The sequence below is a fragment of the Glycine max genome, chromosome 6, assembly GCF_000004515.6.
Source record: "Glycine max cultivar Williams 82 chromosome 6, Glycine_max_v4.0, whole genome shotgun sequence".
Lineage (NCBI taxonomy): Eukaryota > Viridiplantae > Streptophyta > Magnoliopsida > Fabales > Fabaceae > Glycine > Glycine max.
In genome coordinates, this window is record NC_038242.2 from 14,389,380 (window position 1) to 14,407,581 (window position 18,202).

The window sequence follows — 18,202 nt, forward strand, 5'->3', positions numbered from 1 at the left end:
TCTTGATTCTCATTTCCCGAAAACCTAAATGGTCGTATCAGTGCAGTCGCCATGTGACAATTTTCGTAAACAATACAAATAAAATTGGATTGCCGCTGTGAACACATTGTACACTGCCAAAATTTATGCACATTTCTCAGTCTGACTGTACAATTTACTTTAGCTAAACAATGATGCATTGTAGCATCAATCCTCAAACATGCCCTCACCTGATATTGTAGAAGACTCGGTCCCATTAACATGAGGCTGATCGGAGAAATTACTACCGAAACTGCTCAGAATACTGAAGTCAAAATCATCATCATCATCCTCGTCATCCTCATCTTCATCAGCTTGACCTTGCCTTGTATCTTCATCGTTTTCTTGCTCCTTAGACTGGGCTTCACTTTCCATCTGTTGCTGGATGCAATCTTCATATGACATTTCGTACCAAACATTGCCCTTGCCCACGATTTTTTTGTTATGGAGATCTGTCATCCGCTCTTGCATGCTCTTCTCCGAATTCTTGGGTTCCCCCCAGTAGTCATAACGATACAGAGGACTTGTAGGATCATATTGATCTTTACCAAAAAAACTAGCATCCATATATCTTCCTGGCTCTTCCAATGGCAGACCAAGAGCTTTGCGACTGCAAAAGGGAGAGAAATAATAGGTAAAAATTAATGCATCATAACAAGGAATTAGGTTGATGAATATTAACATTAGCATAATAGTACCAGCTGATGTCTCTAGTCAATGCTTCTCTTTCCTCAAATGATCTACGCCAATGCATGTAGTCATACTCATCCATCTCAACATTGCGCCTCAGTTTGGTAATTTTGTATTTCTCACCTCTGTCCGCTGCTTCCTTCCTTAGTTTAACATGGAGCTGTGTACCAAAAAGGACATCTAATATTTCAGAAAAAGGAAAACTACACCATGTATCTCAAACTGAAGATATTGAATAACAGGTCAAAGAACTATTGTAAAATTTGAGAAAGTATCAATAATAAATACTATGACTGTTCATATGGTAAAATTAATTTTCACAGATTAAACTATGATCTTGCTAATCAAAAGGTTAAATTGAAAAAGAAACCCAACCGATTAACAATAAATGCATAGCCATATCCTTAAGCTCACATTTTGGTCAACAGACAATACGAGAGCAGAATTGCGAGGGAAAGGTGCAAACCCATATGGGAAGTAGAAAATTTTGATAAATCACAGGATGTGAATGTGGCTATTCAGTGAACTGTTTGGAGCTGACTTTTATCATGTTCAAAATTTTGATAAATCACAGGATGTAATATGCATTACCAACAATAACTGAGAAAGGCTTTAGCAAAAAAGGAAAGTTGACCTCACGCTCAGCAAGTGCAGCCTCTAAGTCAAGCTCTTTGACACTTGTTTTCTGCCAGTGTTAAAAGACAAGATCGTTAAACAAGTCAGCAACCATATGAATGCAATTCCATAATAGTACTGACCAGAGTAGTTTGTGGTAGCGTGGTATTCTTATATTGAACTTTTGTATACTCAACAGCGTTTTGTTCATCAAAATCTTCTTCATCAACCAAATCTGACAGTTTTTTGCCTTCATATTTATCAGGATTAATTGCCATATCATCCAAAATCATTTGCTCAGCTACATTAATTTGCCACAACTGCAAAATAAAGGCAGTAACTCACTGAGGCTCATGCCAAAAGTCTAAAAGTTTCAAGTTAAGTTTTACCAGTACACAATTTATCTGTATGAATGTTGTTCAACTCAAACATGGTAAAGTTATTATGTCATAAACCAAGAGTTGTAACTCAAGTGACACCAAGTTGCTTTGCAGACTACTTGATCCAAGAATTGTAAAAATCCTTGGAAGGAGCACTTGGAAGCGTATTAGAGGAATTAGGAGTTGAAAACATTATGCTGTCAAGCCAACATTGTCATGCCCAAAAATGAGCGTTGCAACATTGAGCAGTGTATACACAATCAAAACTAAAGTGATCATGCTGGTTGAAGGATTTTGGGTTTTTCTCAGGTTATAGAGCATTGCAATGTGCAAATTTGACCATGACAAGGTTGGCACCGAGGTTTATAATATAAATAATACATTTTGAAAAGATTTTCATACAAATTTTGCAGGGGTTTGAGGTCAGGCAAATTGGGATTTTTTGGAGCAAAGACAAGAGATCTTGAAGTGCATCAAGAACTTAGTTCATCCAAGCCTATGGAATTCTTGATCTCTTTCTCTTTTGCTCCAATTTCTTTCTCTCCATGTGTAGCTAAAAGTGTAGGGGGATAATGGATTTCAACTGGACCTCTGCAATTTGACTTGTTCTTAATTCAGTTCTTGTCCTTAATTAGTGGTCGCTCCTTAGCTTAATGCTTTCATGATTTGACCAACCATGAATTGATTTCAGATTTAATTATATGATAGGAAAATTGGTAGTTTGGTTACATTTAGAGCCCCTCATGATATATGTTGTTAATCTAGGAATAGATAATGATGTGTGTGATCTTGGTGGAATTCCTAAACTCTCAAGGAATTGAACTCAGTCTTGTTGATGGGTCATGATATCAAGGAATTGAACTTAGTTAATTGAGTGATTTTGATCATTAGTTGACAGCAAGGAGTTTGAATTAAGTCTTGTTGGAGAGCAATGGGGTGTGTGAAATCAAACCATAACGAATATTGCTTATGAATTCCCCCTTCCACTTTTTTTCTTTGTGATTGCAGCTTCTATAGAAACTAAAAGATTCATTGACTTCAGTTTCTTGTGAACTCCCTTCAATTCAAGCATTAAGTCCAAGTAATTAAAAAAACTTGTGGATTGGTACTTCAATCTCAATCCCTAAGTAAGATACTGATAAGCACCTAAACACTTGGGGAACCCTCCCTTAAAAGCTAGCTGTTAAGGGGAGAGAACCAAACACGTAAATATTCCACCGAGCATCCCATACTACTCGATGTGGGCTTAGGCACTCCATAATACCCAAGTCCCTATCATAGCACTGCCATTGAGACCTGACGTCTAAATGCTTACATTCTATGACACTTCACTCAACTTTCTCATTGATCAAAACCTTTTGCCGATCAAAACTCTCCACGAATAGTCCTTTTTGAGATATCGACAACCAACTCTGGTGCACCTAAGCACTTGGGAAACCCTCCCTTTAAAGCAAGTTGTGAGGGAGGGGGGGACCAAACACTTTAATACTCCACCGAGCATCCCATGCTACTTGATGTGGGACTTAGGCACCCTATAATACCCAAGTCCCTATCAAATACTTATTTCATTTGCAATTTATTTCTTGTGCCAACTGGTACACTTGTTGATTTAGCAAATACTACTCAAATCAAGTGCCATTAACTTTGAAAGTTCAGATCATATCTTGCATTGAGGGATTTTATGTGATAATGTAACCAAAGCACATATCTGTACTTTATTAGCAGGTAGTAATTTTATCATGTTAAGACCATTGCTTATGCAAGATTCAACTGAACATCCACCCATTCAAGTACTTAGGCAAAACTATGAGTGGATATGAAACAAGTAGAAGGTTATGTTTGGCTTCACATTTATGCAGGTATGAATAGGATCTTGTATTGGTTCCCTGAACAAATTAAAAATGAGGGTGAAAGCAGGTTATAAACTAAAAATAAACTCATGCACACACAAGGGATTTGGAACCACTGTGTGCTTATAGACCAATGAATTCCAAAAGAGAAAGTTCTCAAGACCTGGACCTATCATTGATGTGTATTGACAGATATATTCTTAATGGGATAAAATTTGAAGTTAAACAGAGAAGCATGCAATGCAGGAGTTAAACAGTCCACCACAAATATTCCTTGCAACTACTTTAAAGAGATGAATTTGTTATGAGAAGATACCTTCTCGACATATGGATGATTAGACAATAGAGGTTCTTCCTCTGGTTTGTCTCCTGGATCTTTCCTAGGAACAGGAGGTCTTCCACAGTCACGCTGCAAACTTAAAAATCTCAAATCAAAAGAATAACTATCATAATAATACTATTTTAAAAACAAGCCACATTTTGACAGGTTCAAAACATGCACCCATGGAGGGGGTTGAACCTCAATAAATATTTAGTATTTTTCACTGAAAAGGAACTAATGATTTTGTAAACCTTTGTTACCTACTCTTTCAACAGTATCAATGCAATACAAATATTTAAAAAAGACAAAGTCCAATTGATCAATCTGGTTCTAAACTATTGTGCTAAAATCAAGTGTTATATAGAATCCATGATTTGTAATAGTATATCAACCAAGCATTAGCATCTAGTCTGCACTCTGCATGATTGTAATAAAGCATTATGGGAACCAACCTCATGAAAATATTTTGAAATAAATAAAATTAGATAGTGACAAATCCACAGAGGAAAAAGATACATTTTAATGCATTTCCAAAATGAAAGCTTGAAAGAGATCACAGCAAAGTTATCGTGGCAGAGCTTCCATGAATGCAGAATATCTTATGCAGCAAGAATGGGGTGGTTTGGCATAACAAAGGGAAAGGTGCAAACCCGTATTTCATCTTCATTAGTATCTTCATCACGATGAAATATTGGTGGGAAGTCAAATTTGTTAAAGCTGAAGCATGAAAATGAAAAAAATATTAAGTTTACTGCTTCAATGTGATCAAACTAATAAAGATTAAACTATGTACTAAGAGTGAATTAAAAACATAAGTTCACTGCTTCAATGTGATCAAATTAATAAAGATTAAACTATGTACTAAGAATGAATTACAGAAAGTTGAATGTCAAAAACACATAAATAATCATACATTAGATGGTCTATATTTGGATCAACAAAACGAAGTTCGATAGGAAAGCGGAAGCGATAAGGATCTCGCTTTGCCTGCAAAACAAAAATATAAATAAGTGAACAGATGGTAAAGGAAATCCATTTATGTCTAAAGACAGAAATCATGGAAACTAACACTATAGTGATTAAAATCCATTTGATATTCAAATTTGGTGAAGGAATCTATGCATACAGAATCAGTCATATAGACTTGTCTATCCTACTTACATTGCCTGTGAAAAGATGCAGAAACATTGAACATATGGATATAGAAGAAAAAAAACACTCAGTAATATACAGCCAGTGGCATGGTTAAATCATAATATCAAGCCAACATTTGGTGACAAATTATGGGAAATTCTCAACTGGTGACTGAAACACTCACCGTAATTTCAACAATGACGTGCATACCCACTTTTATGTGATGGCGAAGCCAATACCAATCATTGTTCTTTATAGGAACCCACCTAGAACACAACATGGTAGATGAATCTTCCAGAAGAACAGAAGAACACTCGCATAAAAATATAAACATCAAAAAGTAACACTGAACAAGATAAATATGCTACAAAAGCAAAGCATCACATAAAATTTACTGGTGATAACAAACTGAGAGCGCAGGTAATAGAGGTACAGGAAATGGAAGAAAATATGAACTAACTATGATTGAATATAAAGGGAAAACATTAGTTTTTAAAGATTTACTAAATGGGATTGTTTAAAACTATAAATAGAATACTGTTGGCATGTCTTCAATAACCAGCTGGTAATGAATACTTCTCTTTCATATTTAAACTACAAATCCTTTTTCTCTACCAAAAGAATGGATCCAAAATTGAAAGATATAAGTAGTCTCAAGACGTGTCTTTTAATACTTGTTCCTGTCCCTGGCTACCTATGTCAATAGAGCATTTCAGTGCTGCAAATGCTTACGAAGTCTAGTAGTTTTTTTTATTCCCCACAAGATTTGATTATGTATGTATTAAATAACCTCACATTCTAAAAGTGTAGCTACTCAATTAGCAAGATTATGATGGTGGAAGTAACTTGTTATCATCCGAGAAGTAGTGCAGCATTCCAAACAATAAGGAAATTAACACTATACAGAAAATATTCAAAGAACACTGAAAGGTCTAACATAAGTATTGATAGCTACCCATCATGTACCCCGCCAATGTCAACAAATGCCCCTTGATAGAGATGCAACATTGTCACCTTCCCTACACAAATCTGCATAGAAAAATGTCCCAAGTAATTAATATATATGAATTTCTCTTTCAGGTACATCAAAAACTCGAATCTCCATTTCCACACTTTTATTATGAATTATGATACAGAGATTATAGAAAAAGTATGTTCAAATTTCGAATTATATGTAAGTGTTGAGGTGAAACCAAGCCAAACAAAAATAGAATTATCATTATCTATTGGATTACAAACACAATTATCCAGACAGGGCCATCACTAAGCCAAAGAAAAAAAAAACAAAGACACGATGTTAACACTTGTATAAGTCTCAGATAGACCAAAAGAAAAGTTTCTACTTTCTAAACATCAGAACAGCATGATACAAAAGGAATAAGATGAGCTCAACTGTTTACTTACTTGGCCAGGATAATAGAACGGAAGCTCGTACTGCATAAAACATTTTAAAAAAAAAGTAAGCACTAAAACCACGCTTTCTTAAGCCTCAAACACATTAAAAAGAAAGAACAATCACAAAACCATCCTACCATGCCCTCCTTGTAGTCCTTCCCTCTTTTCCTTCTACCGGGGTAATAATCTTGGTCTTGCTGTCACAACCACATTGACATCAACATAACCACATTCAAAAGAAGAAACAAAGCCAAAACTTAAGAATTCATTATTTTGAGAAAACACTTTCTAGTTTCTATTTTTAATTACAAAAAATGTTTCCTTACAAGATAACCTGTTTGGATTTAGCTCTTCTAAAATGAGGAAGTGCAATTTAGAGATTCACAATAGCGGAGAATTATGCTAAGTGTATTCTCTAACTAAGTCAGATACTAATCTCTTGAGATACTGAAATCTATTATGAAGTTGACTTCTCTTAAGAGATGCACTTCCATACACAGACCTAGAGATTGAAACCTGCTACATACTTAAGAGACATGATTATCTCTCAACCATATTACATCATGTTGGTATTGGTATACACACACGCACACACACACATATATAAGCTCTAAAGTTAATTAGAATCACGACCATGATTTTCTAAGTAATGTTAATTATTGCACTTTATCTTCTGAAGCTCGCCCTCACTTTAAAGGAGCCAAATCCAACATTTTTCCTAATAATTAAAAGAAAAGTCGGATAAAAAAATAAGAAAATGTTTTCTCAATCCAATCCAAAGCAGCAGAAAGTTCAGCATTAATGTGATGTAAAATCAAAACCTTATAAGACTCCTCTTCCAACCTATCCTTGTTAGCCTCGACCCATTCCTTATACTGCTTGAGAAACACCCTATACCTATCCAAGCCCACGTCATCAGTGTCAGTCCTCACTCCGCTCTCCACCTCCTCCAGCCTCACCCTCCTCGCCTGCACCTTATGCGCCTCGCGGATGAACGCGAGCTCCTCCTGGTCCACGCGCCACCCACGAGGCGGCCAATCGCGTGGCGGCACGAGGCGCACCACCAGCGGCCCCGCCCACGTCGTCACGAGAGGCTCCGGAATCTCGCCCTTGATCTCGAACTGCTTCGCGAAGAACTCTTCCTCGGTGAGTCCCATTTCCTCCCTTTTCTTCTTGCGGTAGTTAGGGTTTAGCATTTTGAACGCTTCGATGGCTTCCGGGGAGCGGAGGGGAACCTCCTCGCCTTCGTTGAGGCTCTTGCGCGCGAAATCGGCCTCCGGAGTGAGGATTTCCTCCCATGGGGCCCACCCGCGCTCGATCCAGTTGCGGCGGCGGGCTTCGTCCTCGGTTTCTTTGTCCTTGGGGCCGAAGTTCTCCAGGAAGGTCTCGTCCACCGGGAACTCGTCGGAGCTGAAGGATTTGGGAATGGTGAGGGGGCGGCGGTGGAAGAATGGCGGAGGGCGTGGCGGAAGACGGTGGTGGAAATGAGAAGGGGAAGGGTTTAGGGGTTTAGGGAAAGTGAAGAGATAAGAGGTTTGCAGGACTTGCATGGCTGGATAGTGGAGTGACGCACCCTGCTTTGCAGCGGAACTTTGTTTCCTTCTCTTGTTTGCTTTTGTTGAGACTGAGCAGATAATATTTTTGTATTTTTTTTCCTTGAAACATAAAAAAATTACTATTTTTATATCTTTTGTTTTTAAAAGAGTTAATACTTAATTTGATATTCAACTTATTTTAAAGTGTTCAATCAAGTCCTGATATTTTAAAATTTTCCAATCAAATTCTTTAATTTTTAAAAATGTTTCATGTATTTTTCGTCCGAATTGAATTGACACAGTTAAATTATAATGACAAATTATCATTATATTTATTATTATTACTTTTAATTGATAAAATGTAGATTAAATTATAATTTTGATTTTTTAGTTTTTTAAATTCATGATTTTAGTTTTCTAAAATTTTAATTATAATATTTGATCTCTAATTTTATAAATTAGTGATTTTCATAATCTTGATAAATTATTGATTAAAATCATTAATTATTAAAAATTATTAATAATCTTAATTTTTCATAATACTTTACTCATTCTCTTCTCCACAAACACCTATTTCACCTTCCTTGTTCCACACAACTCTACCTGCAGTATCATCTTTGGGTTAATAATCTTTTATTAAAGTTTTTTAATATTTTTTATTTTTTTATTTAATTATAATTAATTTAATATATCTAATAATCGTAATTATTAGTTAATAATCTAATGGAGGAATCAAAATCATCAATTAATTTATAAAATTAGAAAATCAAATGTTATAATTAAAAATTAAGGAAATCAAAATCATAAATTTGAAAATTAGGAGCATCACAATTGATATTTAGCCTAAAATATAATAAACCTTATTTTTTTTAAAAACTATTTTAAAAAAGTGGGAATTTGAAAATTATGAACTTTTATAAATATGGTGACAGACTTTTTTATCTTGGCTAAAATTTATATAATAATTAATAAGGACTAAATTGCAATATATATATATATATATATATATATGCAATAAAATTAAAATTTAAAAACTAACTTTGCATATTTTAAGTATAATCAACCATCTAAAATATTTTAAATAAAAATTTTCTTTTGGTGAGTTTTGTGGAATTAGCCAGGAAGGAAATAAAGAGGGAAAAAAAGAAACTATTTTTTTCTTTTCTTGTTGGTAATATTAGGAATTGAATTCATTGTAATTTCATGTATTAATTTGTTCAATATATATACTTTATTATTGATAAAAAAAATGTTTAAAATTATAAAATTGTAAAAGAAACACATTAAAATAAGTAAGAATTCTTTTTTCTACCATTAAAGACTCAAGCCAATATTTTGTTTTTCCTAAATATGAATTCAATATTCTAACTGTGTAAATTTTATTATTATTATTGTAACTGTGTAAAGTTATTATCAATTAATCTATAGACGAACTTATAATAAGTAAAAAATAAGTAACTCTTAACGAGTAATATTATTATAAAAAAAAGTATAGATCAAGTTTGAAGTAACTAGGGGTGGATAAGTGGGTCGGTCCGTCCCGCGTAAGGCATGCTCGCATAAGTTCGCATTGATAGCGGACTGGACTAGCCCGCTCCGCATTCCTATACGGACCTAATAAATTGGTCCGCCCCTGCCCCGCAGGACAAATCGACCGGTCCGCGACCTAATTTTAAAAGAATTTCAATTTCAATAAAAATACAACACAATCAAATTAAGTTCAACACAAATGTAAATAAAATATCAACAAAAATGTAAATAAAATATCAACAATTAGTCAATTACATCAATAAAATAAATAATGTCTTAACAAAAGAAAATCCAAGCAATAAATTTAAAATATGAAACTTAAACATCTCCAACAACAAACAATTTCATATTTGAAGTAGCTTGAGTCTTCTCCATCTCCACATCTTCATATTATTTTCCTAAAACTCAAAACGATAATAAATATTTGAATCAACTCAAGTTAAGTGATTAAAAGACAACAATTATTACACATTATTTACCTTGCTCATCAAATCTTAGTAACCAATTTTTAGTACATATCAAGGCTTGCACATTATCACCAAGAAGCTTAGTTCGATATTTGTTAAGCCCCCGTGAGCCAATACTAAGTGTCGATTTGGAAGTCATAGTTGTAATTTAGATGCTCAAAATACCACAAGCCAACCATGAAAGATTTGGATTAAGCGAAAGTCATAAGATGCTGTAATTGGTGGGATTCTCAAACCATAGATTAAGCGGACTTACGGGCAACCCACGGATCCCGCGGGCCAAACCTGCACAGTCCGCATGTTAAGCGGGGCAGGTCCAAAAATATTGCATAACCATACACTATTTAAAAAATTGATCCGTTAACCGTGCGGACCGCAAGTCAATCCATGGACCTGAATGTGTTTACCCACCCCCGAAAGTAACTTATAAGGAGTAATGTCGCTCACAAATAGGCATCTAACTAAAATTTTCTTCTAGCAAACTTTGGTATAAACACTCATGCAGTATCAAGTCACGGTGCTTCCGAAATAGAATCTACAACAGAGAACAGGAAGAAAGTACTTCGTATCTCATTATATGATTTTTCTTAATTTTGAAATTAAATTTTATTTGCAGTTAGGTCACCTCTTATGTTGTTACTTACAAGAATTGCTTCAAGGAAATCCACATTACTTAACAAAACTTGAAGCGAATGATATTGTTTAACCAATTTTAAATAGTATAAAATATATTTTCCAGACACATTTAAACAACTCATTTTACCATTAAAGAAACAATAATAAAATCTTCCAAGCTTGAAGAGAAGTGTAAGACCCACCGAAAAAACTCTTAAGCAATTCAATAAGCAATTATGTAGTGTGGATACTCTTACTGGGATAGTTTTTTTTTTAGACACTATCAGTATAAAAAAATGTGTCTTATCCTTAAAAGTCACACATATATTGTGATCGAGCAGTGTAAAAAAATAGTATCGACTATTTCAGGCAATAAATAAATAAATTATGCAACACATTTTAATCCCCAAAAAGGAAGGCTTCCGCACATTATGCATATCGTTTATCAACTTATATATGGAAACATAAATAGATAAATTGCAATTATCTGTACATAGAATTCATACCAGGGGAGAAGAAGGAATTACCATTCTTCAAAAACAGAATGTCTAAAATAATCTTAGGCTACACAATAAGAGACTGCCTGAATTAATTCTCCTCCGTTGCTTCCAACTCTCAATCAACAAATCTTCATTGCTTTTAACTTTGAGGTAATCATCCATATCATACCTCAATCCTTTGGATTTAGCTGAGAATGACTGGTCTGGGTAACCATAACCTTCTCCTAATTTACTGTATACATCCTTTCCAACATACTCCTGAAGGTAATCCGGGCTCCAGCTTCCACGACTGCTTATAGAATTGTTACCTTGATCTTGCACTTTGATATTTTCCTGTGACATGAATGAATTTCAACAATCCAAGTCATATAAAAGGAGAAAATAAGAGCTACACATCAGAAAATGGGCCAACATTTGTTGGCATTGTTGAAAGGTTTTCCATAGTAATGAAAAATTTGTATGATGTCTTTCCAATCCCTTGAATTTAATCCTTCTATTCAAAAACTCCAGATTATGCGACATATGTGGTAGATATCCAGAGAAAATGATGATGACTAAATGAATTATGAATCATACCAATTTTCCAAGACTTATGCTCTTGGCAGTAAATGAAACCGAGCTTAAGGAATACATTAAAGTCAATGTCAAGACACGATCACATTATTATTCATATATGGTCGTGTTATTCCCACAAATAAATTATTCGATCTCAAACACATTTTATTTGAAAATAATTTCACAGAACAGTGATAACCTGGGTAGAACTTACAGTTTTTGGAGTGATCGTCATACGTGCCTTATTCTGGCTTGTCATAGGAGAAGCATCATTATTTGTCTCCCATTGCAACCATGGCAATGTAACCCCATCCGTCAAAACAGGAAGAGATCTTGGCACTGGAGGACTATTAAATGTTTCTGGTTTTATTAGTCCTCCAATGGATGAGCTTGCATCACTCCTTTCACCATCAACTGATGAAATATCTGTATCTTCAACATTTGAAATAAAATCCTCAATATATTTCTCAGCCTCCTCAGTCAAGCGCATAGACATTCGGCTTCTGTCATTACTTCTCTGGACAATAAAATAAACTAAATGAAAAACACTGCTTAAAAAATCAAATAAACAATTCATTGTATCTTCCTTCACAAAGAAAGACTAATATGTTTTAATTTATATTACAAGGAAATCATTGTCAGAACTAAAAGCAGAATAGTGACAAGCACCTTCCTGGCTCTTGATGGATTTTGTATAGGATTGTCCTCCTTAGAAGGAACCAATTCATTAACAATCTTAGAAAGTTCTCTGCCTCGCTGCTCCTCAAACACCATTTCAGCTAATAATTCTTGTTTCCGCTTCTCTGACTGTAATTTAAACCAAAAACAACGCAAATCATGATTCTCTTTGTCAAATAAAAGTGGACTAATCTTCCTGTTGACTTTCATGGAAAAATATGTTTCAACTGATAAAAAGTGACGGAATGAAGTGGAACAGAATGAAATGATACTTGGTTCCATTGTATGGATTATTTAAAATACGAAGGAATGAAATGAACCTATAGAACTGCAAGGAAATCATTTTTTCATGCACTGTCACAAAGTTTAAACAAAGAACCAACATACTCTGCTTGTAGAAGAGAATTAGCAATAAATTAATTATCTAGTAAATGGCTCCACAAGTTCAGATGTAGTTGGGCTTCCACAGCTAACAGTATAATTAGAAACTAATAAATGGTTTCCTTAGACTAGTCCGCAACTTTAATCATACCCCCCCCCCCCCCCAAAAAAAAAAAAAAAAACTCAATTTCAATTAGAGAACAGGTGCATTAGAACCTTATGAAGTCAGCAAACACTATTACTCAGACTTTCATGCCACTCCATTAAAGAAATGACATCAGTATGGAATTTTTATACCTTCTCCAGTTCAGTTTCATAACTCCTTCTCATTGAAGAAACAGCCTGAATAGCATCAGAGTTGTTTGATAACAAGCAATCAACTGCGGATAAAGTGGAGGTCCTTGGTTTCACCACAGCCTAAAGTGGAAGTTTCATAAAAAAAGTAACAATTTTTTCAGTGAACAAGGCAGAGGATGCAATTACAGCATGACAGAACATAAAAACAAGCAAATGTACATATAAAAGTATAAAACTAATTCACAGACCTGCTCAGTTTCCATATGCCTTAATTCTTTTTGCTTTGCTTTGTGGGATCCTTTATCTGTGTCAGTAAGTGCCACCTGAACATTTTTCAAAACAGGAAAAATATTAGAAGCAAATTTTATCAAACTGAGGCAGTACTCCTAGCACAACTGTAACAACCTTTTTATGTGCATAAACTGATCGTAGTTTCCCAATTCCCATTTTATTAGAGTGAGCACTTGTTCCTTCATCATCAGTGAGAACTGAAGAATGACTCTGAAAAGTGACAAATAATCTCAAATTTAGCTCAAATACAACTATGCATCATGAAAAATTTAAGTATAAAATTAACAGGACAGAAAAGACATTAATACCATCTTTCATAGGAAATGTTTGGGAGGGTGAGGTTAGATAGCTTGCGAAAGAAATCCATTCCATTATTTGGAAGATTTTATTAAAGGTGTAATAGGATGGGTTGGAGAGGGAGGTCATTCCTCTCCATGCATGGTCATGAGAAAATTTCCATACCCTCAAAAGGGGGCACCCATTGAGGTTGGCATTGAAATGGATAGAGAAATGGATGTTTGGTTTGAAAAAACATTTTCTGTTTTCATTTTCTATTTTCACTTAATTACAAAAATGATTTTGTGCTTTCACTTTTTCCTATTTACACTGGAAACAGAAACAGTGAAAAAAAAACTTTGTTTTCCGTTTTTCTTTTTTTTCTTTTTAGTGTTCTATACAAACTAATAGCTGAAAATGTTTTCTCAAATTAAACAGCCCCTAAAATACTAGTGTAAGCTACTTTTTAACCTTTATCTTTTCTTAATCTTTTGTGAGTTATACTTTGACAACTCCCTCTGTCTTTATTTGTAACATCCAACCAACCAATAGAAGAAAATGTTACCATTCCACTCCCCTAAACATGGCATGTAAGTTTCAATTTATGGTTGATAGGAAATATTACTGCTACAAGCTTCCACAGCAAAATATAAACAAGCATAATCCCAAAAATTATCATGCTTACAGAGTAACCATCATATGCCCTTAAATCCTTCTGGCTTAGGGACTTTCTTAGCACTGGTCTTTGATCTGAAGCGACAGGTTTGTGCATTAGCTTGTTTCCAACATCAGTCTTTTTCAGATTTGAACGACTTTTAGAATTCTGAGAACGGTCCAGGTCACTCTGTATAATGCAAGATATCCACATTCATAAATACATAATTTTAATGGAACAAGTTAAAGAGAACAATAACAAATTTAGTTGGAGCTCAACCACCCAATTGAGGAGGGGATGATAATTTAAAGTGCAAACAAAGAGGCCTGGTTGGTATTTGATTCCAAAATCAAGTATTCCCAAAAGAATCCTGGTAACTTAAGCTAGATCTCTTAGTTTATGCATAAATTATTTAAGTATTAACCTTAAATGAAAAAAAGAAGTAAAGGAAGAACAATATTATCAAACAAAATACTATTAAGTAAAACACTTTAAAATATAGGCTGGCAAATCCAACAGATTAGATGGCAGGTTTAGCCGTATAGATTTTGTGTTTAAAGAAAATGGCAACTAAATAACAATCAGCCTCCCTAAAAGCAAAAGTGAATCCCCCCAAACATGGAAAGCAACAGTGCGATATTTTGTCATGCAAGGACCTACCATGATCAGTTATATGGTCCACCAGTTACTTTCAAAGTAAATTCTCTTTTTCTATGTAAAAGAATCCTCTCCTGCTAATCAAAAACAGAAGAGAAGCCAGATCCATTTTTTCAATTATTAAAAAAAAAAAGAGGCTTTCACTCTTTCCAAGAAGCTTAAATGACAAATTGTAAAACGAATTGAAATAGATAGACTTCATCAGCACAAACATGTAGTTAACACTGGCTTGTTTGGGAAGCAAATAAGAGGGGAATTATGTAAGGTACGAGGTGAATCCTAACATGCTAAATGCAAATCCTTTCATTTTCTTCTCCTCTTCATACTTCACTCTACTTTCCAACTAACTTAAAACCAAGAAAAAACAATATATCATGAAAAAAATTTCCAGACAACTAATTAACTAAATGATTCAAAAATGCACATTCATATTTGACCAACCATTAGCTACACAGAATCACTCAATAGCTTAAAATTTTCTGCGTAAACGGCGGTATTAAGGAGAGATATATTCAACGGACAATTATTAATTACTTCAAATTTATAACCAAATACTGAAATCAAATTCAAACCTAAAATTCAAAACAAACCAAAGACGTTAATTCGAATACCTCAGAATCGCTAATTTGGTACCGAACCACCGATACCGATCTCCTCCTTCTCGAATTCGCATCGGAGAACGGTCTTACCCCGCCGCCACCGCCAATACTGCTTCTTCTATCATCGCCTACGCCGGAGATTTTCCTCGAAACCGACCTCCCTCGCCGCTGCGACGCAGCGGCGCCGGCGTCGGCGGGACTGGCCTCGGACTCGGACGTTCTCGAGCCGAAGCGGCCGCGATTGGCGGACTCGAAGAACTCGATGGCGAGATCGTCGAGGCTGATCTCCGGGAAGCCGGAGCCGCGGACAGTGTTGACGAACCTGCCTCTCGGAGTTCGGCGATCGCCGCCGCTGTCGTCGTCGTTGCGGGAGGGGAAGGAGGGGCGGGCGGGACGGCTGAGGCTCCGGGAGCGGCGGTGAAGGAGGGAGGAGGAGGAGGCGGAGTCGTCGGCGGAGGAAGCTCCGACGGGGATTCTCTTGGTGGTGGATTTGAATGCCGCGGTTGCCATTGGAGAAAGGGGGAAATTGAAAAGCCGAATTCTAGGGTTCGGAGGTGCATTCAAAAATCAAATGTCATTCATTCATTGCTCGTGAAGAAACGTCACCTCAGTGTTGTGTTGTGTGTGCAAATGCAATACAGAGGAGAATGAGTGAAGAAAAGATTGAGGTCCATAAAAGCCAGAGAAATTTGAATATTGCAACTGCTCAATTATATTTGGTAATGGCGCATTATTGGTATTCACATGCTACTAATGTATATGTAAGAACAAAAAATAAATGCTTAATGTATTTGCTGTCAAAAGAATAATATATTTATGCAATGTTTTTTTTAATTAATAAATGAGTTTAATAACTACTCTCGGTTCTTACTATAAAATCCAGATAATTAATTCATAGCATTAAAAAAATTGGTTACTTTATTTAAAAATAAATAAGTTTATCTTAAATTGATAATATTTTTTAAAAAATTATCCTCGTAAATAAAATTAATCAACATTAATGAGTCATGTTTCTCTTATTATTATATCATTTTAAGTCTTACTTTAATGAGAAATATTTTTGTGAAAAAAAATAATATAGAAGATATTTTAGATTAAATATTATGAAAAGATAAAATTTATTTTTAATTTGTACTTTATAATAACCGAAATTAATACATGTATTATTAATATAAAAACTTTTACCGTATTAACTAGTCAGAAATAATAGTGTAAACTTAAATTGATAATGAATAATATATTTTTTTCAAAAAAAGAGGACAAATGTTAATCAATGGTTAACAAACTAATATATAATCAATGCACAACTTAATTAATAACATAAAAGTTGCTAACTAGTGCTCTTAAGATATTGATTAAGGAACTAAAATAAAAAATATTTACTATGGAGATTATAAAAGGATATTAATTAAGAAACTAAAATGAAAAAAATATTTATTATGAAGATTATACAAAAGCGTAAATAAAATCATAGATAATTTATGCATTCCAATAAACAATCTCTCTCTATTTAGTTCCTTAAATAATATTCTCATGGGATACTAGATAGCATTTGTCATAAAATAATATTTAAAACATATGGCACAATGGAGTTGTTGTAGCTAGCTAGACGAAAATAAGAAAGGTGAGGAGATGCATATCTTTTGAATATTTTACAATTGAAATAAAAAATTATTTCATGATTTTCTAAGAAGTTGAGTTTTTGTCCTATCCTCATCTAATTAATTTGTGTTGTCGTATAAACTTTTTAAAAAATGTATAACAAAAATATTTGTCGTTACAGTAAATTTAAGCAAATTAAATGGACTAAATTGACTCTAAGAAGATAGTATTTTTACTTTAAACAATTCATAAGGACAGTTTTAAATGAATTGTACTTATTGTAAAAAAATGAATTTTACTTGAAATAATTATAATATATGAATCTTGAACGAAGATAGAGCCTCAAGAATACATAATAATTCACACATTTTGTTTAATTAATTTAGCTATACTCCCTTGAGGAATTAAAGATATTTTTAGCATTTATATAGTCATTCAAACATATTATATCATGTATCATAAGTTTGTTAATTTTTAAAATAATTCAAATAATAATTTATGACGGAATCAAAATTGTTTTGTTTGATTTGTTAAAAATAATTATCTCATAGGCATTAAATTCATACGTAAAACTCAAAACATTTCACTATGTCTGGAGTTTGGTTTCATTTGTTAAAAATATGACATTGAATAAGATAGAACAACGCTGACAAAGATACAAGATAATTTTTTATTTTATATATCATTTGACCAATGAATAACATAAATAAAATAATTTAAAATTTATTAAAATACTTAATATTTATTATTTCAATATAATTTATATTAAATTTAACGTGTTACTGATATGTAGAGATAAAGAGATAAAAAATTATGTTTTTTTAATTTAATACTTTATACTTGAGGCAAAAAAATTATCTCATGAGTAACAAAATTTATAATTTTTGTTATGCACCCATTTGCTTGATTTGTTTCCTTTTGAAGTCAATCGTGAAAAATAGTTGTCCTGTTCAATATCATGATTTTTTATGAATCACACATACCCTACATGTATAATGAGAATATATTAATTTTAAAAGTATTTTTTTAAAATGCTTATTTCAATTAATATTAGATTTTATTAATTTAACAATTAAATTTCATCTTATTATGTCAATAATTATACACACTAAATTTTAAACAGATGAATAAAAAAATGAATCAAAAAAATCTTAAATTGT

The 18,202-nt window shown here is 33.7% G+C and overlaps 2 protein-coding genes across 2 annotated transcripts; both read right to left on the reverse strand.

Moving 5' to 3' along the window:
* Positions 1 to 66: 66 nt before the first annotated feature.
* On the reverse strand, positions 67 to 8,090 carry LOC100783002 (protein PLASTID TRANSCRIPTIONALLY ACTIVE 10). Its single transcript, XM_003526925.5, has 12 exons — positions 7,226 to 8,090; positions 6,542 to 6,601; positions 6,414 to 6,443; positions 5,965 to 6,038; positions 5,194 to 5,275; positions 4,789 to 4,862; positions 4,526 to 4,592; positions 3,870 to 3,962; positions 1,467 to 1,643; positions 1,343 to 1,393; positions 717 to 868; positions 67 to 628 (listed from the first exon to the last, which is right to left on the reverse strand). Exons 1-12 carry the CDS (start codon positions 7,952 to 7,954, stop codon positions 187 to 189), a joined length of 2,031 nt encoding a protein of 676 aa, XP_003526973.1. The 5' UTR covers positions 7,955 to 8,090; the 3' UTR covers positions 67 to 186.
* Positions 8,091 to 11,006: 2,916 nt separating this feature from the next.
* LOC100805104 (uncharacterized) lies at positions 11,007 to 16,176 on the reverse strand. The gene is made up of 8 exons (XM_003528069.5): positions 15,453 to 16,176; positions 14,215 to 14,373; positions 13,368 to 13,463; positions 13,211 to 13,285; positions 12,963 to 13,082; positions 12,276 to 12,413; positions 11,821 to 12,123; positions 11,007 to 11,384 (listed from the first exon to the last, which is right to left on the reverse strand). The coding sequence occupies exons 1-8, from the start codon at positions 15,948 to 15,950 to the stop codon at positions 11,100 to 11,102; spliced, it is 1,674 nt and encodes a 557-aa protein (XP_003528117.1). The 5' UTR covers positions 15,951 to 16,176; the 3' UTR covers positions 11,007 to 11,099.
* Positions 16,177 to 18,202: the final 2,026 nt, after the last annotated feature.